Raw genomic sequence first — 18,732 nt, 5'->3', positions numbered from 1 at the left:
CTTTTGCAGCATCCTCCTCTCAGACACACCGCCTGAACAGAACCATCCTTCCTTAATAGATTTCATGTCACTTGCTGGTCATAATAAACCTGATTCTGATCCTGACGAGCTTATCAATCTTCTTGGCATCAGCTGCTCTCACCCTGCCGCCTCAGTAGACTACGGGTAGACTAGATTGCTGGCCACTGCTGAGTTGTAGGACATCTGCGGCACAGCACTGCAGATGCTGAATGTCCGGAGCCTCCTCAGGAAGTACAGTCGGCTCTGTCCCTTCTTGTACAGAGCTCCTGTATTCTCAGTCCAGTCAGTTTATTGTCCAGGTGAGTTCCCAGGTACTTGTAGCTGCATCACGGCTTGGTATGGTAACACCAATGCCCAGGGACGGGAAAATCTACAGGAAGTGGTGGATGCAGCCCAGTCCATCACAGGCAAATCCTTCCCCATCACTTAGCACATTTACATGGAGCGCTGCCACTAGAAAGCACTGTCCATCACAACCCCCCCCCCCCCCCCCCCCCCCCCACCATCCAGGTCACTCTACCTTCGGGAAGGAGGTACTGGAGTCTTCTGTACCACGCCACCAGGCTCAGGAACAGTTAGACAGTTCAGGAATCATCAGACTCTTGAACTGGCGAGGATAACTACATTCCCCACCACTCCGAACCGGTCCTACAACCTATGGACTCAGCTTTAAGGACTTTTTACAACTCCGGTTCTCAGTACCTTTTTTATATTTGCACAATTTGTCCTCGTTTTGCACACTGTTCGCTGGCCAGTCTTTGTTTATGCATAACTTTTCATAAACTCTGTTCTATTTTATTTTCCTGTAAGTGAGCAGAAGGAAAGGGAATCTCCGGGTACACCTATCTCAGGTAACATAGACGTACTTTGATAATAAATTTGATTTTGAAAACCTAGAGGTTTCCGAGGTAGCTAAATGTGGTGGAGATGTTCCCCCTAGAGGAGGAATGGAGAAAAAACCATTACAGTTTCAGGTTAGGCCCGTGAGTGGATTGGGATTCACTGAAGTTCATTATCACAGACATTTATGGATGTGGTATCATCAATTATATATTTAAGAGTGAGGTTCTGCTGACACCACAAGGAGACCAGATTGCACAGATCCAAACTGGCTACGAGTTGGCCTGGCATTAGGAGTACAATAGCTCCAGGGACTCTTAATCAAACAATATCATCAGGGCGTTCAAGCACACGAAGCATATCATGGAATCCAATAACGGACAGGGTGTATCCATGTAAAACAAGTAAGTCCATTGTACTATTTAAAGGAGTGCATGAGAGGTTCACCGAAGTCAGTGAAATGAATCAACAGGAAGAAGATACAAGCTACTCTACAACCTGCCTGATGATTCATTCTGGATTAAGTAAAGAAAATCAGTTTGCTTCTGCTGTTCTTCACACAGTATTAAATGTTCCTGTGATACATAAATGCAATAGAAAAAAAAATTAATTATTCTAGAGGGTGGCACAGTAATGTACTGGTTAGCGCAATGCGTAGTCACCCGTGTTCAATTCCCACTGCTGCCCGTAAGGAATTTGTATTTTCTCTCCCTGACTGTGAGGGTTTCCTCCGGGTGCTCCGGTTTCCTCCCACAATCCAAAGACAAACCGTTTGGTAGGTAATGTGGTCACTGTACATTGTCCTGTGGTTAGGCTTGGGTAAATTGGGAATTTCTTGGTGGCACAGCTTGAAGGGCCAGAAGGGCCTATTTCTCTTTGTATCCCTCTAAGTAAATAAGTAATCAGGATAATGGAGGTCGGACAGGAAACTGGAGAGGAAGCTAAAAGTTTACCATAGGGGAGCTGGCTAAGGTGGCAGTTTGACCTACTCTTTTGCCCGTTCCTCGTGCATGCCACGCTATTGCACGCCAAGCTCTCAATGCCCACTTTCCAGAGAGAGAAGTGCTCACCTGACCTTGTGCGGGAGCTTACGGCCCTACTGCAGAACCTGCCATGCGGTGATGAACCAGTTCAGGGCAGGATGGTTGCATCCATTAAACAAAGTCACAAAGAGGTTTAACAACGGGGCTAATCACAGGACTAGCAGGCCGGTAATCTGGCTGCATTAAGAGCCAGCTACTCAGCTACAGTCTAGCATGAAACACAGAAAAGTCCAACACGGTGTGGTGCCAACTCTTTAACCTACTCGAAGATCACACTTCCTTCACGCACAGCCCTCCGTTTTCCTGTCATTCATGTGTCTATCTTAGAGTTTCTTAAAGTATCTGCCACTACCACCACTCCTGGTGGTGTGTTCCACCCACTCACCACTCTGCGTAAAATGCCTACTTCTGACATCCCTTCTGGTTTTCCTTCAATCACTTTAAGATTATACCTCCTCATGCCAGCCATTTCCATCCTGGGAAAAGGGTATTCGCTGTCCACTCTAACAGTGCCTCTGAATGATATTATACACCTCTATCTGGTCATCTTTCATCCTCATTCATTCCAAAAAGAAAAGCCCTAGCTTGCTCAACCTATCCAATACAATACAGACTCAAATCCAGGCAGCATCCTAGTAAATCTCCTCTGTACCCTATCTAAAGCTTCCACATCCTTCCTATTAAGAGGCAGCTAGAACTGAACACAAAGTAAATTTATTATCAAAGTACATATTTGTCCCCACATACAACCCCGAGGTTCGTTTTCTTGCGGGCACACTCATTAAATCCACAATAGAACAATTACCATAATAGGATCAATGAAAGACCACACCATCTTGGGCTTTCAACCGGAGTGCAAAAGACAATAAACTGCACATACAAAAAGAAAGAAATCATAATAATAAATAAGTATAGAGGGCATGAGATGAAGAGTCCTTGAAGGTGAGCCCATAGGTTGTGGGAACAGTCCAGTGATGGAGCGAGTGAAGTTACCCCTTTGGTTCGAGAGCCTGATGATCGAGGGTAATAATTGTTCCTGAACCTGGTGGTGTGAGTCCTGAGACAGTTGTCATCAGAGGGTCAGAAGTGGAGAGCATTAGCAACTTTAAATTCCTTGGTGTTTATCATTTCAGAGGATCTGTCCTGGGCCCAGCACATAAATGCGATTACGAAGAGAGCAGTCAGCGCATCTACTTCCTTAGGAGTTTGCGAAGATTTGGCATGACATCTAAAACTTTGACAAACTTCTATAGACGTGTAGTGGAGAGTATATTGACTGGCTGCATCACGGCCTGGTATTGAAACACCAATGCCCTTGAACAGAAAATCCTACAAAAAGTAGTGGATAAGGCCCAGTCCATCACAAGTAAAGCCCTCCCACCACCACCATTGAGCAGATCTACACAAAACGTTGTCATAGGAAAGCAGCATCTATCAGCAGGGACTCCCACCACCCACGTTAAACTCTCTTCTTGCTGCTGCCATCAGGAAGAATGTAAAAGAACCTCAGGACTTGCACCACCAGTTTCAGGAACAGTTCCAACAGCAGCCCCTCAGGACTGTGTACTGAGTCCCCTCCTTTACTCTCTGTATACCCATGACTGTATCGCCACCCACAGATCCAATATGCTAATTAAATTTGACACTACACTGATTGGCCTTATCTCAAACAATAACAAGATGGCCTACAGGGAAGATGTCATCTCTCTGACACAGTGGTAAGAAAACAACCCCTCCCTCAATATCGCAAAAGCAAAGGAGCTGGTTGTGGATTACAGGAGAAATGGAGACACGCTAACCCCTCTTGACCTCTATGAATCTGGGGTTGAGAAGGTAAACAACTTCTAGTTACACAGCATCCACATCACCGAGGACCTCACGTGGTTTGTACACACCAACTGTGTGATGAAAAAGGCACAACAGTGTCTCTTTCACCTCAGACTTGAGGAAGTTTGGTATGGGCCCCCAAATCCTAAGAACTTTCTACAGTGGCACAATTGAGAGCATCCTGACTGGCTGCATCACTGTCTGGTATGGGAACTGTACTTCACTCAATCACAGGACTCTGCAGAGAGTGGTGTGGACAACCCAGCACATCTGTTGTGAACTTCCCATGATTCAGGACATTTACAAGGACAGGTGTGTAAAAAGGGTCTGTAGGATCATTGGGGACCCAAGCCACCCCAACCACAATCTATTCCAGCTGCTATCATCTGGGAAATGGTACCGCAGCATAAAAGACAGGACCAACAGGCTCCGGGACAGCTTCTTCCACCAGGCTATCAGACTGATGAACTCACGTTGACTTGAGTGTACTTTATTGATTGTTCTATTTATTATAAATTACTATGGTTGCACTTTGCACATTTACTTAATATATTGATTTATGAAGGCCAATGTACCAAAAGCTTTCTTTATGACCGTACCTACCTGTGACACTTTCAAGGTATAATGGACTTGTATTCCCAGATCTCTTTGTTCTACCTCACTCCTCAGTGCCCTGCTGCTCACCGAGTAAGACCTACCCTGGTCAGTCCTCCCAAAGTGCAACACCTCACACCTGTCTGCATTAAATTCTGTCTGCCATTTTCCCAGCTGGTCCAGATCCCGCTGCAAGCTTTGATGGTCTCCCTCACTGTGCGCTACATCCCCAATCTTGGTGTCATACGCAAATGAACTGATCTTTACCACATTATCATCCAGATCAGTGACATGGATGACAAACAACAATGGGCTCAGCACCGTTCTCTACAAAACACCTCTAGTCACAGGCCTCCAGTCAGAGAGGCAGCCACCTAAACCAATCTCTGGCTTCTTCCACGGGGCCAACAAAGAAGAGCAGTAACCTAGAGTTATAGAATACTACAGGATTCAAATAGGCCCTTCGGCCCATCCAGCCTGTGCTGAACCAATCTGCCTAGTCCCATCAAATCAGGTTTAAGATCACTGGCACATATCCTGAAATGTTTTAACTTAGTGGCAGCAGTACAATGATAGCAGTACATGATAATCTAGAAAAAACAATTACAGCAAGTATATATATGTATATTAAATAGTTTAAATTAAAAATAGTGCAAAAACAGATATAATTTAAAAAAAGTGAATTAGTGTTTGCGGGTTCAATGTCCATTTAGGAATTGGATGGCAGAGGGGAAGAAGCTGTTCCTGAATCATTGAGTGTCAGCCTTCGGGCTTCTGTATCTCCTTTGTGACAGTAACAATGAGAAGAGAGCACGTCCTGGGTGATGGTGGGGGTCCTTGATAACGGACAGCTCCTTTCTGAGGCACCACTCCTTGAAGGTGTCCTGGATACTATGGAGGCTAGTGCTCATGGTGGAGCTGACCGATTTAACAACTCTCTGTAGTTTCTTTCGATTCTGTGTAGTGGATATCTCCCCTCCCTCCCCCCATACCAGATGGTGATGCAGCCTGTCAGAATGCTCTCCACGGCACATCTATAGAAGTTTTTGAGTGCTTTAGGTGACAAACCAAGAGGAGAAGCCGAGAGTTTGTAGATGGTGCACACAGTGCCTTGGTGGAGGAGCCAATTAATGTTTGCAATTGTGGACCGTGTGACAATCAAGCAGGCTGCAGTGGGCAGGTAGATAAGAGTGGACCAGTGGATTTAGAAAGGGTACGCAGCCATTTAGAGGCTCATACTCAAGGTTTTAATTGTCAAGGTAGGGTTCTGTAATGACGGGAATAAACAGTATGCAAAGAATGGGAGTAACAGAATAATTTTTAGGAAGTCAGTGAGACTGTGCATTTCTGAATAACTAGAGTTCAATGTGATGTAGCATTTTATTGACAACTAATAGTTTAATTCAAATATATACAGTACAGATTTATATAAATTTACATTAGACCAAGCTATCTGTACAGTTCATTTCTAAAGGAGAACAATACACCCTGTACAAACTCAGAATGAATAGATGTAAACATATTAAACAGTGGAAGAAGTTAGCTTGGATCCATTTACTGTATATCTGGATGTCAGTCTTATTTGGGTAATGTATTGCTTTCACGTTTTAAAACTATGTACACTGTACACAAATATGGGATTTTTAAATCTGGAAGTATTTGTTATACAACACTGCAAAGTTCATTTCCATTTGCTCGAGTGTGTTGGTCATTATCTCTGCAAAAGAAAATAAAACAGCCATTATTGCAAATATTCACACAGTATCTGGTGTAGCTAGAGAATCTTTTATTGAGTAACAGACTAAGAAATACAGATCTGCCGTAGTAAAAGACCCTTTGGTTCTTGTGTAAATCCTATCTCCCTCCCCATCGTCCCTGTTTGCAGAAAAGTTTCAGGACTTGCCCTTCCACAGAAAACCTGGCCAGCTCTCAGTTACGAAAGGGTGGGTTAGGGAAAGTACGGGACACGCAGTTCACACCAAATGGGACTGTGACTACCCAAGTCAGTGCATCGTCCAGGTGTGGAACCCCTGACCTGAGACATCCATATGTGGTGGCAGTTTGACCATTCACTCTGCCTCAGCTAAAGTTGCTGTTCACTGTTCTATGACCTTTGCCGCAGCTAAGTAGTGTGTCTGTGTAGCATGTCATGTTAAAATACTATTAAATATTACATTTTACTGCTATTAAAATCTGTGTTGATATTTGCTGGCATATTTAGTGGGTATCTGATGTGTATATAGCTGGGTGACAGGGAGGAGATACGTCTCTACCAAAGGAGGGGCAAGGTGCTCCTTCCCTCCGTCACAAGGTGTGGCACCTGCTTAGCCCCTGATCAGGGCCAAGTGAAGCCATGGGAGCATGTGGTGGATGGTTGTATGAGCAGTTGGTGCATATCACAAGTCCAGGGGTTATGTGACCACTGATGGCAGGCAGACAATCTCTGAAGAGTATTGATAATGGCTGGGGTCACACTGCCTGGAAGAAGGCAATGGCAAGCTGCTTCTGTGAAAAATTTGCCAAGAGCACTCATCGTATGATTTGGCACATAATGGATGAATTAAATGTCATAACTTTACACTCTCTTAACGTGTTTTAATGCCAAATCTTTTTGGCCAGTTCTCAAGTAAATGGGAAATGCCTACAGCAATTTCTCAAATGCTATATCTAACTCTTAGGTGCTAACATTGGAAGCTTCCATCCAGCTTGCTTTTTAATAATCGTGAATCGAGTTACTTAGACTGCAGAGACCTGGTCTTCATCTCATGGGTGATGGCATGGGGAAACCAGGCCTTTGCTGTCTTACATTTAGGGGAGACTGAAGCTTTCAGTCAAGGAGGCTTAAAAGCAAAGGTGAAGATGAACTGCCTTCATAAACTCACCGCAAATCTTCAAGTGCTTTCCTGTTCTTCATCCTGACTTCCTCATCAATTGGGTACAATTTAAAAAGAATCAGTCCAAGTATAATTAGGGAAATAGGTGCTGGTGCAACCAACATCTTCAGGGTAAGGTGCACTGCATCAGGTTGGACACACCCCCGCGCCAGGTAACCTGCAAAACTGGAAGAGGAGAATTTAATGAGAGAACGGTTCACTTAACTGCTGACGACAGCTTCAGGTCGAATAGCACAGGAAGCATCCTACTTGTAAAAATTGAGTGGATTTGCTGTCACAGGCCCTTCGGTCCATCTGGTCTGTGCTGGCGTTACTCTGCCTTGTTCCATCAGTCTGCACCCCTCCCATCCAAGAACTTATCCAAACTTCCCTTAAAAGTTACAATTGAACCGGCGCCCACCACTTCCACACTCACACCGTCCTCTGAGTGAAGAAGCTTTTCCCCTCCCTTAAACATTTCACCTTTCACTCATAATCTCTAGTTGTAGTCCCCCCCAGCTTCAGTGGCAAACTCCTGCTTGGATTTACCCTGTCTATACCCCTCATAATTTTCTATACCTCTATCAAATCACCCCTAATTCTCCTATGCACCAGGGAATAAAGTTCTAACCTATTCAGTCTTTTGTTAAACACCAAATTTCTGGAATAGCACAATTCAAGCAAAAGATAGTTGTGATCATATTCCATTTTAGGGTAGTGGGGGAGAATCAATTTCACGTAGATAGCACCAAGAGCAAAACAAGAAGCTCAACTCTACAGAATTTCTAGGCTGTAGAGCAGGGGTACCCAACCCTTCTTATGCCTCGGACCCCTACCATTAACCCAGGAGTGTGGCGTCCCAGGATGGGAACTCCTATTGTAGAATAAAATCAAGAGGACTTGTTCAATGTCAAGTCATCCAGAGAAACTGAAATAAGTGGGAATACAATTAAAAGAGTGATTCTGTTATATTGTTTAATCATACGATAGAGCCAGAATTTGCCTGGAAACTCATAGTATATGTCAGCTTTAACAATGTTTTGTCTTTAAACCAGAACAAGGTAGAATAGGGCTAGGTTTTTTTGTGTAATCGGTTTTGCATAAATTGAAACAAAAATGGACTGTCAAAGACAACGTATTCAAGGGTGATTAAAAATAAGTCAAAAGAAATTATGTATCTGATCCCATATAGAACATTTACTATAATGAGGAGGGGCTTTAAATTATCGTGAAGTGGCTGACTTCATCATCATATTCCCCACAGTGAATGATACCATGACACAAGGGATATTGAAACATTATAAATACATTTCATAAGACTCATATGCAATCTTTCCACAATACATTTCAGATCCTTTAGAATTACCCCCAGTAATATTAAATTCACCCAAGTCAGACTCTAAATCACACTTAACTGTACGTCTGTGTACTAATTATTATGTCAGTCTGGTATTTTAAAAAAAATATGGGGTGCAAACACTGTTCCCTGTTAGCTGCACAGGTGCACTGTCACACAGTTATTGAAGTACTCCCGTGCACATAGCCTTTGTTTCCACGCACCTGGCATTGTCTTTTACATATTACTAATATAATTTTAAAATTATGGACAGTTTGCTCAGGGAGCCACTCACAATATCCATTGAGCCTCTGTCCCACTGTGTCTGCAGGACGATCCATACTGAGCACTGCCTGATGGACAAGATGCTTGCATGGAAGAACTCTTCAACAAAGGACAGATAATACAGCAACGTCTAAGTTCATCTAGCAGAACCTACATCCTCAGAGACTCGGCTAATGATCTTGTCTAGTTTCCCTCAGCTCCCCAGCATATTCTTAATTAGGAAAGTAAATCAGAGCTACGTACTCAAGGCTCAGTGTCGAGATTCCCAGGGACACCCCAGATGCAAACTTGGTGAAGAAGACATAGAAAGAATAAAATATAGCTTCATGTCCTACGGACTCTGGATTCTTCAGCTTGAAGTCGTCAACAACATCAGGTAACATGGACCTGTTGAGAGAGCAAAAAGGGAGTATTTACCGATATCACAGGTTTCAGTTCTGCGGTGTATCATAGCATTTGTAGATGGTGAAATTCTTCTTGCTCGACTATGAATTGCAAAACAGACAATAAAAAAGGGCGGCAGGGTAGGGTAGCGTAGTGGTTAGCACAACGCTTTAGCGTACCAGTGACGCGGGTTCAATTCCTGCTGCTGCCTGTAAGTTCTCCCCTTAACTGTATGGGTTTCCTCCAGGTGCTCAGGTTTCCTCCCACAGTCCAAAGGTTAATTGTAGGTAGGTTAATTGGTCATCATGAATTGTTCCATGATTAGGCTGGAATTAAATTGGGGGGCTGCTGGGCAGCATGGCTGGAAGATTATTTACAATCAGTAAATAATGATACTTTTCACTCATTCAGATTTATCACAGTGAAACAGACAGTATCTCGTTAGCGCTAACAATCAACACACTCAAGTACGTGCTGTGGACAGCCCGCAAATGTTGCTACATATTCCAGCACCAGCCTAGAAGGTTTCCTTATTCACTTTCCAATATATATCACGAGGAAAGGTAGATGCACGTTAAACAATTAGACTGATCAACAGCTGCGGCGTGGGTCTGTATTTTTTCCAATTCTTGTGCAAATAGACATCCTCCCAACGTGGAATGAAATCTGCCCTTCTGATTGAGTGTTTGATTATGATCACACACAGTAACGATACTTTCCCAGAAGAAGACAGGAATCACTTGCATGAATCTGATATTTTGTGATTAGGCTGAGGTTAAATCAGGGGATTACTGGCGGTGTGGCTCAAAGGGTCAGAGGGCCTATTCTGCACAGTATCTCGAAATAAAATTAAGAAGTACATTTTTTAAATGACTATAATGCATGAAGTGTTAGGTTATTTTTTTTTAGAATTTATGTGAAGTATCCTCTAATTTCTCACCTAAATGTAGGGGCAAATTATTTTATATACATAAAAATAAACTTAATTCATAATAAAAATATTCCATGCAGAATAAACTACGCACTTCCTTTCATTCCTACATTCATAGTTAATGCATTACATAATGTTCTACTACATTTCTGAAAACCAATAAGATTGTTGCCACTCATGTGGCCCCCGGGGTGGTTACTACAATAATTGAGGGGCTTCCAACCCCCACCCCCACACTGGCTCCTCCCTCTCCAGCAGGAGGAGGACCCCACACTATGACCCTTCCACACCAAGCCCTTGTGGGGACTGCACCAAGCTAGAGTGCGTCCCTTGGCACGTCCTCCTGCAGCCTGGCATGTGCCAATCAGCAGCCTTCCCCTATGGACACAAGAACATAAGAAACAGGAGCAGGAGTCGGCCATCTGGCCCGTCAAGCCTGCCCCGCCATTCAATAAGATCACGGCTGATCTGGTCATGGACTCATCTCCACCTACCTGCCTTTTCCCCCACAATCCTTCATTCCCCTACCATGCAAAAATCTACCTCGATGGGGGTGCTGGCAGGCCAACAAGTGTTGGGCAGACCAAGGGCGTCTTTCCCCAAGTTTATGATCTGCCGGCAGCAGCTGATATCAGTCTGTGTGTTGCCCGTAGATCAGAGGGCCCTCTGTCTTTGGGTGAACTGTGGCACAGCTTTGGGCACCTTCCTCCACACCCTCTTCAAGAAAACAGTCTGCAGAGAGCAGGTTGGTGAGAACTTGGAAGAGATTGCATTAAACGCTGTGTCTTTCTCTCTCATCAGGAGCAAAATTACTGCCACTTGCTCTCTCATTCTTCAGTGAGTCACTATTTAACAGCAGAATCCCCTTTAGAACAGAGACTGTGACAGCATCTGTTCTGTCACTGCTCAAGACAGAAAACGAATTAACCTCACATCCATAATGCAATCTGTTCCATCTGGTGTCTTCACTACTTAGCTCTGCTGCAATATTTCCCCCTCAACATAGCAAGCACAGACTTCAATGTGGCAGGGCCCCTCCTTCCTGAGAAACTGTGCAACCTGTTTCGCAAGACTCTCAACGACAGTTGGGCGTTGTTGAGAAATCCTGACTTACCACGGCAAGAGGAAAGCAGCGGCCACACTCATTCCAGAGGCAAACGACACAATGTAGGCCACAATTAGGTTCCCCTTCACCAGAACATTCAAAATAAGAAACGGCACTGCTGACTGCAAAAAAAATAGAGAGGGGAAACATGCTCAAATTAAAATTCTGCCAGCGATTGAAACAATACAATGAAAATTAACTGAGATCACAACCATAGAGCCAAGATCCCAAATCAACTGGAGTACTACGTGACAAGGTCCCGCTTGGGCAGGCTGGTCAAGAAGGTTCGGTCGCTCAGCATTCAGAATGAGGTGGCAAACTGGATTAGACATTGGCTTCGTGGGAGAAGCCAGAGAGTGGTAGTAGAGGGTTGCCTCTCTGACTGGGGGTCTGGGACTGGTGGAGTGCCACAGGAATCGGTGCTGGGTCCATTGTTGCTTGTCATCTATATCAATGATCTGGATGATAATGTGGTTGACTGGATCAGCAAATTTGGGGATGACACTAAGATTCCGGTTGTAGTGGACAATGAGGAGGGTTATCATGGCTTGCAGAGGGATCTGCATCAGCTGGAAAAACAGCAGATGGAATTTGATGCAGTCAAGTGCGAGGTTTTGCACTTCAGGAGGACCAACCAGGAAAGGACTTACACAGTGAATGGTAGGGCTCTGAGAAGTGCTGTGGAACAAAGGGGTCAGGGAATACAGACCCATAATTCATTGAAAGTGGCGTCGCAGGTAGATGGGGTCATACATTGGCCTTTGTAAATCAAAGGACTGAGTACAGGAGATGGAGTGCTTTGTTGAAGTTGTACAAGGTGTTGGTGAGGCCTAATTTGGAGTGTTGTGTGCAGTTTTGGTCACCTACCTACAGGAAAGCTGTAAATAAGTTTGAAAGAATACAAGGAAAATTTACAATGATGCTGACGGGACTGGAAAACTTGAGTTATAAGGAAAGATTGAAAAATCTTTATTCTTTAGAACATAGAAAATTGAGGGGAGGTTTGATATACAAAATTATGAGGGGTATAGATAGGGTAAATGCAAGCTGGCTTTTCCCACCGAGGTTGGGTGGGACTAGAACCAGAGGTCACGTGTTAAGGGTGAAAGGTGAAAAGTTTCAGGGTTCATGAGGGGAAACTTCCTCACTCAGAAGGTCGCGGAATGAGCTACCAGGGCAAATGGTCCATGCGAGCTCAATTTCAACGTTCAAGAGAAGTTTGGATAGGTTCATGGATAGTAGGGGTATGGAGGGCTGTGGTCCAGGTGCAGGTCGTTGGGAGTAAGGAACTTAAATGGTTTTGGCATAGACTAGATGGGCCGAATGGCCTGTCTCTATGCTGTGCTCTCTTCCTTTTAGTCTTGAAAACAGACGCAACTGCACAAATTTTAAAAAAACATTCATTAGGAGACCTATCGGACAGGTTGAGGCAGCATTTAATTGCACATTCTCTAGTTGCCCTTAAAGTGGCGGGGAACTTTTTTCTTAACTTCTGCAATGGTAAAAGTGGAGAAGGACATTCCAGCTACAGAGCTGTCCTTTACCATTCATCAGGCTGAGCAGATCTGATTATCACCATCATGTGGAAAGCCTGGGCTGTTATCCAAGAACCCAAATGAATTGTGCAATCAGAATATAAACAATTTGTTTTTCATAGTGATAAGAAAAGACGTCGCTTCAGATCATTCCTGGGAATTGAAATTGAAAAAGGTTTTGACCTGGCGGTTAAACGCTGACCCAGTGACTGATGGGTTAAGGCTGGGGTTACAGCATTGAAGAGTACAGCACAGAAACAGGCCATTTGGCCCACATCATTCTCCTGAACCAGCTAAAAAGTAAATCAAAACACCCAGACACTAATCCCTCTTACCTACTCAATCCGCATCTCCCTCCATCTTCCTTACCTCCATGTGCCTATCCAAACGTCTCTTAAAAGCCTCTAATGTATTTGCCTCTGCCATCATACCAGGCAGCGCAGGTTAGGGTTATAAGCTCCAGTTAAAATTAGCTGCACTGCAGTTGGAAATGCTGGAGGATCTCAGTGGGTCAGGCAGCAACCATGGAGGGGAATAAACAGTTGATGTTTCTGGCCGTCCCAGCTGGGTTATACACCTTTAAGGCAAAGTCACTACCAAGCCAATGAGGCAACTTCAAAAACCAGCAAACTGATCTGATAAGATTTTGAAAGAGGGCCATGAGGAAAAATCAATGCTTTCAGAACACTGACCTCCACTTGGACAACCTTGAATTGCTGATAGAACAGAACGCAATTCAGATCATTGACTGCAGACTGCAACCACTCTGTGAGGATGATAGTTTTGGCTCTGTATTGGTATCTAACTTGATGAATACCAGGGCCAATCCTGCCCCATTATCGATATTTTGACCAATGTCACGATTGGGCAATTATAGATTTGCTCAAAGTACATTAGAAAAGGGAGCTAATTTGTTTTTTTGTCGACATCCCATCACTGTGCTTAACCCAAAAGTGAGAACAGCAAAATTTATATAGGGCTTCAAAGGGGATTCAGGTAAGTCTTTTGCTCCATGCAGTGGCCACTGTTTCCTGGAGCAGCTCGAAGTTCAGAAGAGAGATTTGAGCTGTCACTTTGACCGGGAGCTGGATATTTATGATTGACTGGCCCTTCGAGCTGCTCTGACAACCCTCGACCAATTCGATGAACCCTAACCTAGTCACAGGACGGTTTGCAACGGCCAATTAACCTACCCCGTACGCCTTTGGGCTGTGGGAAGAAAGCGGAGCGCCCGGGGAAACCCCACACATTCCATGGGGAGGACGTTCAGAGACTCCCCAGAGACGGCGCCGGAATTGTGGCATAAATACCTGTGTTGATAGTTCATAAAGAAATATAATAGAATCCATAAATACCAATACAGAGCCAAAAATGGACTACTGTTGCCAAGTAGCTATCAGTCAACATAGCTGGTGTCTTGTGCTGTTATTGTTGAACTCAGTAATCAAACATACCAATTGCACTGTCAACATTTGATCAGACTTTTATCAGTAAACTATTCCGTTTCAGACTTAGCAGATAACCTGCTTTCAGACGAAGGTTCAAGAGTTAGAATGATAGAGGGCAGAGTCTGAAAAGCAGCTTTCTATTGCTTTCACTGAGGGAGGAAGGGAAACGGAGCCATCAGCTAGGTTGGGCTGAGGACAGAAGACGACAGTAACTGGAGACGGGATGACTGTGCAACCTTGAGAGGGTTTTTTTGGGGGATAAAAGGTGGGATGATGTCACCCCATGAGAAGAAGGAATCTTGGGGCAAAATGAGAAGGCCCAAAACTGATTGGATAGTGGGTTTCTGAACTGATATGATTGGCTGCTCACTCACAGGGGTATAACCATATAACAATTACAGCACGGAAACAGGCCATCTTGGCCCTTCTAGTCCATGCCGAATGCTTACTCTCACCTAATCTCACTGACCCGCACTCAGCCCATATAAGAGGACTATTGCTGGCCATCCTCAGCTGGTCCTCATTCAGTGAGAAACAATAACCAATATTGTTTTTCTCCGGGGCCTATACTCACTGGAATCCAGAAGAATGAGGGGTGATCTCACTGAAACCTATCAGACCGTCTCAGAATAGAGGGGCGTACTTTCAGAGATGAGGAGGAATTTCTTTAGCCAGAGGGTGGTGAATCTGTGGAATTCATTGCCACGGGTGGCTGTGGAGGCCAAGTCATTGGGTATACTTAAGGCAAAGCTTGGCAGGTTTTTGATTAGTCAGGGCATGAAGGGATATGGGGAAGGAGATTGGGGCTGAGAGGGAAAATGGATCAGCTATGGTGAAATGGCGGAGCAGACTTGATAGCCTAATTCTACTCCTATATCTTAAGGTCTTATATTAATTTAGCAGGAGGTGCTGGAGTCTTGGGTCCCACACCATCAGGCCCAGGGTCAGTTGTTGCTCTATAGCCATCAGGCTTCTGGCCCAGTGTGGATGTCTTCACTCACCCTGCCTCAGTGCTGGACTCTGCAGTTCATTTTCTCAGCATTATTCATTCACATTTTTATTATCTGCACAATATTTTGCACGTTGGATGGTTGTTACGTTTGGCTTTTCATGGATCCCATTGTATTTCTTTATTTTTCTGTGGGTGCCTGCGGAAAAGTTAATCTCAAGGGTGCACAGCACTGTGCCAAAGTCTTAGGCACATATACACAGCTAGGGTGTCTAACGCATTTGCACGGTACTGTACTTGTCAACGTGGGCTGCAGAGCGAATTCATAAATCTGGTAGGATGTTGGGAAAGGCGAGGGTGTGGGACCGGTGGCAGAGAACGAGAGCCGGGGCAGGGGTTGGTGTGGGTGCAGACACACCCAGCCCTGAGATACCAGGCAAGATCATTTGTTTCCAATCGGCTTATTGATCATTACAGAATGTCTCTCTTGTGCTTCCCGCTCCCTCCCCTCTCCTTTCCATTTCCCAACCATGATTTCCCTCCTCCCTTCCCCTTTTCCCAACCATGATTCCCCTCTCCCTTCCCCTTTTCCCAACCATGATTCTCCTCTCCCTTCCCCTTTTCCCAACCATGATCCCCCCTCTCCCTGCCCCCTTCCCACTCTCAGTCCACAATAGAGACCCATATCAAAATTAGGTTTAACATCACTCACACGTCTTGAAATTTGTTTTCTTCTGCAGCAGCAATACATAAAATCACTGTAGTACTGTGCAAAAATCTTAGGCAACCTAGCTTTATATATGTGTAGCTAATACTCTTGCATAGTATTGTAACTAGTATTCATACTTCGATAATAACTTTAATTTAAACTTTTTTACCCAGCCTGATCTGGTTTATACAAACACCTGCCAGCAGGGGGCGATAGTCAACAGTGCTGAGCAGGAAGATGGCTAACCTGTCCCACTTGATATACTGTCACTGTCTGATGCAGCAGTTAACTATTCTGGAAAGAGACAATTGTCACCCAAATTTCCAGCCAGTAGTCTTAACATCCCCCCCCCCCCCCACCACCAAATATATTTACCCATTTTCTAATTTCAGCCGTTGTGGCTTTTATTAATAACCCTGATCTGAACCCACAGAAGCAAACACACTGACATTTCTCACCAGCCCATTCCACATTAACCACCATGGTTAAACTTACTGACATGCCGACATACACAGCAGTCTTCTTGCCAAATCTGGTCAAAAACCATTGCCAAAAAGGGATGGTCAAAGTCGCAGAGAGCTGAAAAAGAGTGAAGTTATTTCTTATTGCATTGTCAGACTGGATACGTCAATCCTGAAGTTGCTAGCGAGTCAAATGTAAAATAACCCAGCAGTCTTTAAATGACTAATTCAATCAAAAAGCACATTCATCAGAAAGTGCCAAAGTGCTTGCAGAAATGGAAATGAATAAGCTCTTCTTGCGCTATTGTCTTGTAAATTCTCAGATGCTATTGTGCTGCCTGTTATGGTATTGTCCTGTGCTTTATGATTGGCACTGAACCACAATCGATTCTGGGAACTACGTCTGTGTGAAGTGCATCCGGCTGCAGCTCCTTGTAGGCCGTGTTAGGGGTCCAGAGCAGCAGCTGGATGACCTTCAGCCTGTACCAGACAGGGAGGAGTTAATCGATCAGTTACAGGGAAGTAGTCGCCCCCTAAGTTGCAGGAGGCGAGTAGCTGGGTGTCTGTCAGGAGAAAGGAAAATGTGAATTTTCTTTTCCCACAGAGTACCCCTGCGGCCATTCCTCTCATTTAATAAGCATAGCGTTTTGGATAACTTTGCGGAGGTTGACCGCTCATGGGAATACCATGGAGATGAGGTTTCTGGCACTGACCATGGGTCCGTGGTGCAGAAGGGAAAGAGGGAGAAGAGTGGACCAGTAGTGATAGGGGACTCAATAGTCAGAGGAACAGACGGGAGATTCAGTGGACGGGATACCAGGATCAGGGACGTCTCAGATCATGTTCACAGCATTTTGGAGGTGGAGGGGGAGCAGCCAGGTGTCTTGGTATATATTGGTACCAATAACATAGGAAGGACAAGCAATGAGGTCCTGAAGAGATAGTTTAGAGAGCTAGGCAGAAAGCTGAGAAGTAGGACCTTCTGGGTAGTAATTTCTGGATTGCTGCCTGTGCCACGCGCCAGGGAGGGTAGAAACAGGATCATTTGGTGATAAACGTGTGGCTCAGAAGCTGGTGGAGGGGGCAGGGCTTGGATGATTGGGATCTCTTCTGGGGGAGGTATGACCTGTTTAAATGTGACGGATTGCACCTGAACCCCAGGGGGACCAATATCCTCGTGGGCCGGTTTGTTAGAGCTGTTGGGGAGGGTTTAAACTAATCTGGCAGGGGGGTGTGGGAACTGGAGTGAGGGGACTCAAGATAGACAGATAGCATGCAGTCAGACTGTCAGAAAGGGCAGGCAGATGATAGGACAAAATTGCAGCCAGAAGGGTATCAGTGCATTAGGGATGCAGAATCAAAAAAGGTAACAAATACAGTACTCAAAGTGTTATATCTCAGTGCATGGAGTATAAGAAATAAGGTGGATGATCTGGCTGCAGATTGTCAGGCATGATGTTGTAGCCATCAAAATCATGGCTGAAGGATGGTCGTAGTTGGGATCCGAAAGTCCAAGGTTACACGTTGTATCGGAGGGATGGGAAGGTAGGCAGAGGGGGTGGCGTGTCTCTGCTGCCAAGGAATGGCATCAAATCAGTAGAAAGATGTGACTTGGGATCGGAAGGCGTTGAGCCCTTTTGGGTCGAGTTAAGAAACTGCAAGGGTAAAAGGACCCTGATGGCAGTTAAATATAGATCCCACCCCCCCCCCCCCCCCAACAGTAGCTGGGATGTGGACCACAGATTACAAATGGGAAATAAAGGCATGTCAAAAGGGAAATGTTATGATAGCCATGGGAGATTTCAACATGGGAAAATTAGGTTGGTACTGGAGTTTGTTGAATGCCTGCGAGATGGCTTTTTTAGAGCAGTTTGTAGCTGAGCCTACTAGGGAATCAGCTATTCTGGATTGGGTGTTCTGTAATGAACTGGAGGTGATTATGGAGAAATAACATCAGGGGATAAGGAGAGGGCAGATGAACTAAATCAGTTTTTTGCATCAGACGTCACTGGAAGACTCTAGCAGTGTGCCAGATGTTGAAAGGTGTGAGGGAAGAGAAGTGAGTGCAGTTATTATTACAAGAGAGAAAATACTTAAAGAGCTGAAAGGCCTAAGGGTACACAAGTCATCCGGACCAGATGAACTGCTCCTCAGGGTGCTGAAAGAGGTAGAGGTACAGACTGTGGAGGTATTAGTAATGATCTTTCAAAAATCATTGGACTCTGGCATGGTGCCAGAGGACTGGAACATTGCAAATGTCACTCCACTCTTTAAGAAAGGAGGAAGGCAGCAGAAAGGAAATTATAGACCAGTTAGCCTGACCTCAGTGGTTGGGAAGATGTTGGAGTCAATTTTTAAGGATGAGGTGATGGAGTGCTTGGTGACACAGGA

General features: G+C 44.7%; 1 protein-coding gene across 1 annotated transcript in view; it reads right to left on the bottom strand.

Annotated features, from left to right (window-relative positions):
• Positions 1-5,699: 5,699 nt before the first annotated feature.
• The window catches only part of LOC132383523 (sodium-dependent lysophosphatidylcholine symporter 1-like), a 70,541-nt gene continuing 57,508 nt past the window's right edge, over positions 5,700-18,732 (bottom strand). Inside the window, exons 14-18 of the mRNA XM_059954614.1 lie at positions 16,376-16,459; positions 11,249-11,361; positions 9,063-9,206; positions 7,208-7,384; positions 5,700-6,042 (exon numbers count right to left, since the gene is read on the bottom strand). Of these exons, the coding sequence (XP_059810597.1) occupies positions 5,988-6,042; positions 7,208-7,384; positions 9,063-9,206; positions 11,249-11,361; positions 16,376-16,459 (573 nt within the window). The 3' untranslated portion in view covers positions 5,700-5,987. The remainder of the gene's footprint in view (positions 6,043-7,207; positions 7,385-9,062; positions 9,207-11,248; positions 11,362-16,375; positions 16,460-18,732) is intronic.

Source organism: Hypanus sabinus, chromosome 30 (genome assembly GCF_030144855.1).
Source record: "Hypanus sabinus isolate sHypSab1 chromosome 30, sHypSab1.hap1, whole genome shotgun sequence".
NCBI lineage: Eukaryota > Metazoa > Chordata > Chondrichthyes > Myliobatiformes > Dasyatidae > Hypanus > Hypanus sabinus.
This window is presented reverse-complemented; position numbering and strand designations above follow the sequence as displayed.